At 36.8% G+C, this 12,104-nt stretch overlaps 1 protein-coding gene across 10 annotated transcripts in view; it reads right to left on the bottom strand.

Annotated features, from left to right (window-relative positions):
* The window catches only part of BPTF (bromodomain PHD finger transcription factor), a 132,248-nt gene that overhangs the window by 47,707 nt on the left and 72,437 nt on the right, over positions 1–12,104 (bottom strand). For all 10 annotated transcript variants that reach the window (XM_024760587.1, XM_024760593.1, XM_024760586.1 and 7 more), the window contains 4 exons: positions 6,408–6,537; positions 5,857–5,995; positions 3,519–3,698; positions 127–2,440 (listed from right to left, as the gene is read on the bottom strand). In XM_024760587.1, coding sequence (XP_024616355.1) covers positions 127–2,440; positions 3,519–3,698; positions 5,857–5,995; positions 6,408–6,537 — 2,763 coding nt within the window. The remainder of the gene's footprint in view (positions 1–126; positions 2,441–3,518; positions 3,699–5,856; positions 5,996–6,407; positions 6,538–12,104) is intronic.

Raw genomic sequence — 12,104 nt, 5'->3', positions numbered from 1 at the left:
TACTAACTTTGCCCATTAAATATATATTTCCCTGTCTTATTTCTGTTATCTCATAAATGAGATATTTTTATTAGATAATTCTTTAAAAACTTTCTCCCTCCCCCAAATGCATTTTAAAGTACATACCTCCAAGTGATACCAAAGGTTGGTCTAGGAGAAGGATATGGCCATATATCCAAGGCAGGTTTTGCATTATAATTAAAATAAGGGACTTCTCGGATTCCTCCTTTTCTGGCCAATTTTTTTAGGTCATCATTGGGCAAAACAAATATGCTCTTCTTGCTGCTCTTGGTGATGAACTTTCTGTACGATGGCAGAGCTGTACCTGAACGAGTCTTCTTGGGTCTTGAAAACTTCATGAGTTTCACTTTGTCTCTTGTGGAATATTCTTTGCTCACGGTCATAGATGTTACCAGAGTGCCTCCTGCGGTGGTCAGTGAGTCTGTCACTGTCGTGGTGACCACAGTTTTGCTCTGCTCCTTCACAGAGATTATGTCCACACTGCTGCCTGTGGAGGGCGTGGAAAGCTTTGTTACCGTTGTAGTGGTGGTTGTGACAGTGGACTTGGCACAATTTTCTGTGGAAGAGACCACAGTCTGCTTATCAACTTTTGCTACCTTAATTACGGTTTTTGATTCTGTGGCTACTGTGGACGTCATGGTGGTGACTTCTGTGATGACTGTTTTTCTTTTAGATTCTCCATTGACATTTTCATCTTTGCTGGCGGGCGGGCCATTTTCATCAATAAAATCATTACTGAAGTTAGAGTCCTCTCCAGAAGTAACAGGAGACGAAATAACTTTCTTAACTTCGCAGGTTTCAATTTCCATGTCTTCTTCCTGACTGGCTGAACTGCTGCTTTCTGGACAAGATGGTAGAGGCGTGGTAGGTTGGGTACCCTCAGACTGTTTGGTTGATGGCAGGGTCTCTAGGCGATCTTGGTAGTCGCCTTCAGTATCCGAAGACCTCAGTAAACATGATTTTGTTTCCAAGTTGTTTTTTTCATTAAAATCTTCCATGATGACATCACCATTCATGAATGGCTTTACAGCAGATTCTTTAACAGTCAAAGACTTAATATCATTTTCAGGAATTATTTTATTTATATTATTAACCTTTGGTTCAATGTCACAACTTCCTACTTTACTCTCAGAAATGTCTTTCAAGCATTCACCTTTCAAATATACTTTAGGTTTATTATCTTTTCCATTTATTTGAAAGGTACTTGCTTTCTGTCCTTTCTTTTCAGACTCTCGGTTTTCATTATTCTTTTTGTCAGTGACACTTTTCAGATTGATTTGATCGATACATTTATTAAGTGGTCTCTCCTTTAATTTCTGATCTTGACTTGTTTTTTTACCATTTGCTTCATTTACCTTAGCCTGCAGCCTGTCGCCACAGTTTCCAGTGGTCTTATCTGAAACAAACTCATGTTTCAACGGTTCTAAGCCTTCACTACCTTGTTCTTGAGTTATTAACTGTTCAGAAATACTTTCATTGCTATTCTGAACAATCATATCTTCTTCACTGCTGTCTTGAATAGACATAGTATCAGAACTATTTTCCAAAGTGCTATTATATTCAGAATCACATCCCAATTTTCCTTCAAAGTCTATTGCTTTTGACAGAGATGGGATATCTCTATCATCAGTACTTTTAGGTACTGATGGAAGTAAAGGGCTCTGGGAAGGAGACACAATGGTGTCATTATCTTCCTGTATGAGTGGTTTTTTGTTCTTATAGATCAAAGTACCAATTTCATCTGCACTGGCTAGTTTAGCGTCATCAATGAGAAAATCGCTTCCTTTTGTTTTAATCTTACTGGGCTCCTGGCCTTTACTGGCAGGGTCAGAGAGACTCTCATTTACGTCATTTCGAACAGAATTTTGTTTCTGACAGTTTGTCTCTGCGCTCTGAATGGAGGCATCATCTAGCATTTGATCTTTTGAATAAAGTTTGTTTGTTGTATGATCAGGATCACTGATTCCAAGAATTGAGGAATCATTTTGTGAACATCCCCGAATCAAGTCTTCAGATTTATCGTTACTTGCATTAGAGCTCTGTTCTTGTGTAAGCAAGTCACTTTGACACCCTTCTTTTACTTTTGTTATTACTGGTGATTCAGACAGACTTTTCGAAGAACTTGTGCAGGTCTTTCCTATACCCTTAATTCCACCCTCCAATTTCATTTTCTCGTGGCGTTGTTTTTCTTCCAGTGTAAACTGTTTAATTCTCCTTTCAAGAAGTCCATCTAGTTTGGATGATTTGATTTTCTTTTTATAACTAGTCCTTAGATGAAAACCCTCACTGACATTGACCACATCTACTTGAGAACTTTCCTGACAATTTATATGTGACTCTGTTTTCACATCATCATCTATTTCCATCGGTTCTTCCTTAAAGGATTTATCATTGTCAGAGTCTAAAACTTCTTTTACATCTGTGAAACAAAGACATTTATATAAATGTAATTTTTAGCCTGAAATGTGGAATCCATGATAATATTTTCCCTTTAAAAAATACCAGTTTTTATGATTTTTACTCAAAACCTTAACTATAAGTAGCTATATATTTAAAAGTCCCTGATATGATTAAAATAGGTCAATGGACAGGGCTAAACTTTATAAAAGGTTAAAAAACACATACATTCCAAATATTTAAATATTCTGATTCCTAGTATCTCAAAATGATGGAATGCCACAAGGAAAAATAACTTAGTATGTGATAGCTATTGCATATACCAGTACCTTCACATAAGATTTTGTACAGAGTATTTTATGGTTATTTTATGGTTATAAAACATATTAAGCCTCATGCATTATCTAACTTAGTTTTTAAAAAAACAACTTTTCACAAAAGTCAATGTAAGTTCCTCAAAAGGCTGAACATAGAGTTATCTCTTGATCCAGCAATTCCACCCCTACGTATTTACCCAAGAGAAATGAAAACATATGTCCATATAAAAACTTGTACATGAATGTTCATATTTCCATTATTCTTAATAGCCAAAAAGAAACAACCCAAATGTCCGCCATGAATGGATAAACACAACATGACGTATCCATACAACAGAATATCATTTGTAAATAAAACGGAATGAAGTATTGATACATGCTACAACATGGATGAACTTTGAAAACATGCTAAGTGAAAGAAGCCAGACACAAAGGACCACATACTACCTGATTCCATTTATATGGAATGTCCAAAACAGGCAAATCCATAGAGACAGAAAGTAGATTGGGATTTAGGGAGGACTGACTGCTAGTGGGTATGAAGTTTCTTTTTGGGTGATGAAAAATGTTCTAAAATTGAGTATGGTGATAGATGAACAACTCTGTGAACATGGTAAAAACTACTGAATTGTACACTGTAAGTGGGTGAGTTATATGGCATATGAATCATGGTTCAATAATGCTATTATCAAAGAGACATTGCAGTACCTTTCCTGCTGTGCGAACTAGATCCAGTGCTTTCTTATCACCCCCAGGCTGCCCTCCACACTTTTCTCTCCTTACCTTGGTCCTTCTTCTCAGTAACCTTTGAAATGTCCATTTCACTTTGGTCTGCTCCCTTTGTAGCATCTGAATCTTTTACCTCGCCTTTCTCAGAATCAGACTCTGTTTTTATTTTTTTTGGACTTCGTGGACTTTTTCTTCTATCTGATTCATCCATATTTTCATCCATATTATTTTTAGCTAAAAAAAACCCCAAGTATATAGTAATTACAAGTATGTCAAATATTAGCAATTTACTTTAATATACCTAGTTTAGTGGAAATTATCAAGTATATTCCAGCAATTTATACTTTTTTTTAATTCAAAAAACCCAAAATACAAAAGTTGAAGCTATTACATTCTTTCTTATATGCTCAGCTGACCTAAAGCATAGAAGTAATGACTACAGCTTAGATGTACTTCAGAAGCCTTCACATATGAGACTATTTCAACCTGTTCACTGACTTCAGAAAGTCTGCATCAGTGGTTTCTAACATACTTTGTATTACAGAACCGTATTAGAATTGGATAAATGCTATGATCCCCTACCCAGAAAACAAGTACGTACACAAACTTTTGTAATAAATTTCAATGGCATTTGAAATTTGAATACAGTTGAAGTTTATCTATAGATTCCAAGTTAAGAATACTTAAGTCTGTATCACAGAAAAGAGAAATAACCAAATGCAATGTGTAGCCTTGTTTGGACCCGATTTACTACTGGTTTCTTCCCTGCTGCCAACTGGGAGGAAAAGACTCAAAAGATGCTCCAAGACCAACTTGGTACCTGCTAGATAAAGGCCCAGCATTTGGACAATAGAAAACCCCATGCTAAGGAAAGTGGACACAAAATAAATTTGCAAAAGCCTAAATATTTTGCATATTGATAATCCGGATTTTATTACATAGGTCAAACACAATTAAAGAAAAGCTCTCTATAATTCTTTCTAAGTGCTACACAGGTAACTGGAACAATGAAATAGTAATAAAAATTATAACAATCTTTTAGAATTTATTATAATGGACATTTAGCTTGAATATAATCAGATAATGTAAATGAATACTGAATATTTCTATTTAGCAAATAGAAACAGTTATTGAACATCTGCTATATGCAAGACACTCCTAGTCCCTAAAATATAAATTCCAGTGAGCTCTATAAAATACATGTTTTTTTCTGTTAAAAGGTAATTCAGTGACAACTTTCCCACATTAACAGTTTCAAAAATCTACTGGTTCAGGTTTCATGAGAACCATTCACAAGGAAGCCAAATCAGTTAGCTAGGTGTGTACATAGCACTTATTTGGCACTACAGCATGGGCTTCACAGGAAAGACCATATCACACCATAAATTAGCAAACATGCTGCAGAGTGAACAGAACTGCTTTTGAAAATTGCTTAGATAACAAAGGAGAGACAACATGGTAGAGTGCAAAAAGGGCAACGGAAGCACTATCTGTGTGACCTTCAGTATGGCACTTAACACCTTCATGAAATAATTTGTTTATGTAACATGAGTTTCAAAATATTTACCTCCTAAAAGGGCAGTTCACCTCTAGAGTTCTGTGATTCTAAACACTAAAGTTGGGACTTCCCAGGTGGCACAGTGGTTAAGAATCCGCCTGCCAATGCAGGGGACACAGGTTCGAGCCCTGGTCCGGGAAGATCCCACATGCCGCGGAGCAACTACGCCCATGCACCACAACTACTGAGTCTGCGCTCTAGAGCCCACAAGCCACAACTACTGAGCCTGTGAGCCGCAACTACTGAAGCCCGCGCACCTAGAGCCCGTGCTCCACAACAAGAGAAGCCACCACAACGAGAAGCCCACGCACCGCAACAAAGAGTAGCCCCCACTCGCCACAACTAGAGAAAGCTCAGGCACAGCAACGAAGACCAAATGCAGCCAAAAAATAAATAAATAAAGTCATTAGCCAGTAGCATAAACTGAGTTACTATCTCCTTTATGTGATAGTGTTATGGAAGCCTCTATCACTTTCTTCCTGGTTTTGTTAAACGTTACAATGCTGAGGTCACCAGACTGTGTTTCCTCAAGAAGTCAGGCAGTACTGAATTTAAAACTTTAGAAAAACAGTTAGGTAGCTGAGGCCTTCTTTCTTTTAACAAGTTTTATTCTATCATCTTTTTAAGCTAAAATCCTAGATATCAAAATCCCATGAATAAAGGTAATTTCAAAAACTTCAGAGTTTATAATTATTAAACTACATTAGTAATTTTTCACATTCTAGTAAGAATTGCAGAAAAACACTTTCATCCAAAATATAGTCAATATACTACAAATTTATAAGAATACAAATCAGAAACAATTATGCAGGAAAAACAGCTTAAGTTACTTACTTTCTTCTAATGACTTTCTGTAATTCACATTAGTATTGCCTGGCAATTTAGGAACAAACCTATAAACATGAGTTTTACTAATCCAGCTCCAACCACCATATCCTGTTACTCTGTATTCCTCTCCTTTTTGTTTCCAAACCTGGTGTAAGTGAAAACATGCTGATTAAACAAGGATGAGAATGTTTTATAAAGCACATGTGGTTTTACACATTTTTACTAAATAAAATCAATGGTCAGGCAAATTAATCTACCAGTCCATTTTATTTTCACTGAGAATCAAAGATTTATGAAGAAACTTAATATTCCTTTCTAATATGAAAAATATAGAACAATTTTACATTTATAACAATTTCTACAAATTGGTCTAATGACTCACCTATATTCTACTAACATAAACCTATGCTTATAAAATTGCCAGAAAGAATTACTTCATTCCAACTACGTTAATTAAAAGTGTGTCAAAAGTAATAAAAAATTACTAAGTATTCAAAACTGCAGAATCAAAGTCTCAGAAATGGCTAACACAATTTAAAAGATCATACCAAAATTACCTGATGTTTAACTGGAAACGTATATTTTACCCATGTAGCTTGTTGCATTGTTTCTTCCTCTTCTTGTTTTTTCTCTTTTTTTTTGACTTTCTCCTTTTCTTCTCTTTCAATTGATGTCATTCTATGTAACCTAAGAATATATGGATAGAAAGACAGAATTACACTCAACTATAAAATATAAACAAAAAAGATAAAAATATAGTACTGAAAATTAGGAAGACAAAAACAAAGAATGATTAGCTATAATCCCACAGCCCAGAAAACCCAGACTCATAAAAATAAGTAGATGTACCATTCTCTAATAGGAAAAAAATCAAATAGTACAAAAAGGAAAAAAACAGAACATGCTATCCTTCTCATATGCCTCTCCATAAGAAATATACTCACTTATGACTTATTTATGCATACATCAACACTGTAATATAATATCCTTTTTGTGTAATTATAAATACAATTACACCGTCTTTAATCAATGAAAAACTGCACTAGATCTTTCCATACCATAAGATACATATCTTCTTTCCTTCCCCACAAAAGACCAACAAATCCCCAAATTTTATCAACCAATATTCCTATTTCTACTAGTACTTGGGATTTTTAAGTCTTCAGAGGATCCACTAACATAGAACTCATGTTTCCTACGACCACAGAGAAAGGGACCCACAGGGCTCCTGCTTCTGGATGACAGGAAGGGTTGGGCAGGAAGGACCACATGGACTGGGCATTAATCATTAGGCCTAGGGCACAGACCACACTCTTTTTCCAGGTAAGAAAATAGATATCACTGCACCTACCAGTAAGGAGATGGGCAGGTCTGTGGTGAGGTTCTACTTTAAGGTGATCAGATTTTCATGAATGGGAATATTTCCCATAATGAAGAACATTAACCAAAATCTACAAAGAAAGGAGCTCCGGTCTCTAAGAGCCCTAGTGGTAGAAGAATTGCTTTTATCATACCCTACCCAGATGTAGCCAATTTCAAATGCACAGCTATGTGAAAAGAATAAAGAGATCTTTTGTTAACTTGGGGGAGCAGAAGAAAGATGTGAGAGGGGATTTAATTCTTTTCACCTCTGTCCCTCCACCAAAAACTTCCTATTTATCTATCTCCACTTTGAATAAAGTTTTGTGTCCTTGTGATTACAGCACCCTAGAATCTAGTGTCCCCCAGGCCAAGAGCTCATGCCTGTTAACTGCACACAACTAGTATAGCAAAGATTCATCTCTCACTACTGATGGGAGAGGAAAGGGAATGGATTCTCACTAGGGACTAATTTAGTCTCAGATACCATAATTTGCAACCAGGGAGTGGGCAAAACTCTGGAGGCACAACATAGTGGATAACCTGCCAGCCTCAGCTCTCCAGAGTAAAGAAGTAGTGACTGAGCTACGACCAAGTAGTATTTCTCAACAGGGTTTTTGTGGGTTCAGCTTTAAACACCTATAAAAGGCCAGGTCTGGCACAGCAGCTGAGCCATCTTCCCAGATGGTGGCCAGGAATGGAGCACTGTCTGGGGAGAACACCAGTACAGTGACACTCTGGGAACGCATGGCTAAGCTGGGCACTCAGCTTGTGCTCTTGGTGTTCACATGGGGAACAGGTCCATCTTCATCATCAAAGACAAAGGCTTCATCTTGCTGACGCCAGGCCAGTGAGGTAGTATTGTAGCTAAACTGTGATGTCCGCTCTCCCAGAATAGATTCTACGGTTCTCACTATCTCCAACACAATCCTTATGGGAAAAGGCAGCAGGAAAGGTGAGCTCTGCAGGGGTTCAATTCCATTTAGTTGGGCAGAAATCTTGGCTACTGCTGGCAGCCTGACGCTGGTACTACGAGCCTCCAGACACCACTCCGTACTGGCGGGTGCACTGGGGGCAGGGGCTCCCTCCACACATCCTCGGTTCAGAGAGCCGGGCCAGGAGTGTGGACTGAGCCTCAACTCCGTTCCCCACCTCCACAGGGTTTTGTTGTGTTTCTCTTCCTATTACAAACAAAGCTACAGGAAACCATGTTTTACGTGTTTCTTAGCAAACTTGAGGAATGTCCCTTTATGTTTCCCACTGGTAGAAGGGCTGAGTCCAAAGAGTATTACATTTAAAGTGCTGACAGATGGCGCCCAATTGCTCTTCAGATCTGTACGCTTCACACTGCCATCAATTATAAAGCAACCCTGCTTTCCCACACCCTCACTCAAGTTGGTACCAAACTTCTCAATTACTAGCCCAACTGAGAGAGAAGAAATTCTATCCCATTGTTTTTATTTACAGTTCTTTAATTATGAGAGAAGTAACCACTTTTTTATGTCTACTGGCCTTTTATATTTATTTTTCTGCCAAATGCCTGTTCAAATCCTGTGTCTTATCTGTAATGGGCTTTTCATTTATAAAAGGTCTTTTTCATTTACAAAAGGAAAGTTTCCATTTGTGGTGCACATATTTTTCCTCAGTGTGTCATCTGTCTTTTGGATTTGATTATAATATTTTTCCACTCAGAATTTTAAATACATATATCCACTTTTTTCATCTATGGCATCTGGGTTTTATATCTGTTTGAAAAGAAAGTACCACAACAGAAACATAAATTAATCCACGCGCTCTTAAGTTTTTTGTTATAGTTTTTAACAATATATTGGGTATTTTTCAATCCTCATTTGTCTGAATGTTTTTGCTGAGGCAGGAATCTGGGTGATATTTTCCCCAAACACGCCCTCTTCTCCTTCTCTGACAGGCAAAGCTATCACAGTGGATTCCCACATGTGTTTAGGTCTATTTCTGGATTCTCTGTTTGATTCCACTGCTCTACTTCTTCTGTAGTACAAATTATTCTGATTATCATAGCTTCAAGATACATTCTAAATATCTATTCCCTTTTTTTGTAATACCTACTTCCCTTTTCTTACACATTTTCTAGAGGAAATATTTGTATCATTTTGGTCATGCCTCTCTCTCCCTCCAGGAAGAAAACTCCTATTCACAATGCAAATGAATATTAAATTTGATAGATTAAAGTCAATATAATTAATATACTGCATGGCATCTTTAGAAAAATGCAACATACATATGTAAGCATATGATGTATCTTTTCATTTACTCAAAGTATCCTTTGTATCTTTTTTTTTTTTTTTTTTTTTTTTTTTTTTGGCCACTGCACGGCAAGTGGATCCTAGTTCCTCAACCAGGGATTGAACCCGCAGTGGAAGTGCAAAGTCCTAACTACTGGACTGCCAAGGAAGTCCCAAAGTATCCTTTATATCCTTAGTAAAGTTTTAACGATTTCTTTACATGCTCCTAAATATTTATTAAATATATTCCTGGTTTGAGGTGGTTTGTCGTTGCTGGATGTTTTCTTCATTGTAATTTTTAGAAATATGTAAACTGTAACCAAGTTAAGAAACAGAACCTTATCAATAACCACTACATCCAAAACTAGTGTGTCCCACCCCCAGGCAGCCACTATCCTGACTTTTGTGTTATCATTCCCTTGCTTTTCTTTATAGTTTTACCACCACCTATGTGTGTATCCCAAACAATATAAAGTTTGGCTTTTGAAAACTCAGCAAGAAGAAAACTAGCTGCATGAGCAAGAACAACATTGCCACTATTAAAAGAAAGTTCCCAGGAAAAAATGAATTTGTCTCCAGGTCACCTTTCACAAGGTAAGAGCCTCTTGTGAACAGTCATAAGCAACGCCTAGAAGACAGTGCGCTCACCACACTCAGGGTACCTGGCAGGACCATGTGTAAACAGGTGCACTGCAGAGACAGAATCATGCATTGCTCTGCTCTTCCTGCTTTTGTGCCTTTTGAGGATTCTATGGCGTGACTGGTGAAAATTCTCAGTTCTCCCCCACTGACTTGGGATTTGGCTTTCCTGGGTAGGGTACCACTCATCCTCTGGCAATACTGCTTGCAGTTTTACTGGTGCTGTCTTCTCCGTTGTTCCCCTTGTCCCTTGTGGGTTTATGCTTTGAAAAAATCCCTTTGCCATAGTTTTGGTGGAGTTCAGTGGGGAGCAAAATTAGATGTGCTCGTTCAATTTGTTATTTTAACTCAGAACTCCCGCTTTTCTTCATGGTTACTATCTGCATATATAAAACCGACTGTTCAGTATGGGGGTCACCTTAATTAATTTTCATATTGTTTTATAGTTTTTCAGTCAATTAAGTATATAATGAGATCAACTATATACAACTGTCCCTACATTTACCTATTTATGTTTTATTTCTCTCAGTAAATTGCATTAATACTTTAAAGAAAAGTTAAAAGGTAACAGCAACAGTGGGGATCTCTGTTTTGTTCCACCTAAATGTTAATGGGAATACTTCAAGGGTTTCATCAAAAAACATGACGGTTTGGTCTGAAATACATTTTTACGAAAAAGGGGAGGGGGCATTCATCTATTTCTACTTACCCAAGTTTTTTTATAAACCAAGAATTAATAATGAACTTATATCTTCTTAATAAACAAATACCTTCTTGACATCTAATGAGAAAATCAAAGTTTTCTTTCTTTGACTTCTTAAAATAGCAAGGTATTAATAATCTCCTAAGAACAGACAAATCTTCCATACCTAGAGGAAGTCAAATTAGTCATGATTTATTATTCTTTTAATTTACTCTTGACTATATTTGCTAATGCTCTAAGATTTCGTGCATACACTTCTATTTGCTATTAATTATTAATCAATGGTAAATATTAATAAATGAGACAGGGCCATGATTTTCTATTTATCTATTTAACAAGTTTTAGAACAGTTTTGTACTAACAGAAATAATACTGAACCGGATTTCCTTCTTTTTCTATTTTATGGAACAGTTTAAACAGAATTACCCGTTTCCTAAAATTTGAAGAACTTCCTTATGAAATCATCTGGTCCTGCCCATCTCCTTACTGATAGGTACAGTGATATCCTTCAAACTGAACCAGAAATCCTTTTCTTGCCCAAGAGTGTGGCCTCTGCCCTACTACCCAATGATTCAGATCAGTGGGACTCTTCCTCCCTAACCCTTCCCCCACCCAAAAGGAGGAGTCCAGTGGGGCACTTTCTCTATGGATGTAGGAAGCGTGAATGCTATGTTAGTGGACTCTGTGAAGGTTGGAAATCCAAAGTATCAGTGAGAGAGATTCAGAAATATTGTTTGTTACGACCCCTTTTTCATTCTTGATATTGGTTATTTGTTCTTTATCCGCCCCCCGCCGCCCCGTTCCTGATAATCTCATCAGAGGTTTGTAAATATAATAGTATCTAAGGTACACATCTGTTTTCTATTTCATCAAATATTGACATATTTCCCATCTTTGGTTTGACTCATTGAGACGCATGCCTAGCTAGTTAATTTGCAGTTTTTCTTGTTCAGTGTAAGCACTGAAGGCTACCCATTTCCCCTAGGTACTCTTTAGCTGTTTCCCATAAATTTCAATTTATGTTGCATTCTCATTCAATTCATGATGTTTTCTAGTTTCCATTATGATTTTTTGACCATTTGTTATTTATTTAGAAGCATACTTCTTAAGTGTCAAGCATATAGGCCTTACACTTCTTTAAACTTTTACCACAAATGTCTACATCCCTAAACAATACAGCATTATATTAGCATACATTCTTTTAACCTTTACATAAATACAATCACACTACATATATTTTCAGGCGAAGAATTGTTTCACTCTGCTGTACATTTGTTTTTTTTTTTTTTTTT

Source organism: Neophocaena asiaeorientalis, unplaced genomic scaffold, assembly GCF_003031525.2.
Source record: "Neophocaena asiaeorientalis asiaeorientalis breed wild unplaced genomic scaffold, Neophocaena_asiaeorientalis_V1.1 scaffold30, whole genome shotgun sequence".
Lineage (NCBI taxonomy): Eukaryota > Metazoa > Chordata > Mammalia > Artiodactyla > Phocoenidae > Neophocaena > Neophocaena asiaeorientalis.
Note: the sequence above shows the minus strand (reverse complement) of the source record. Positions and strands in the feature narration are given on the sequence as shown.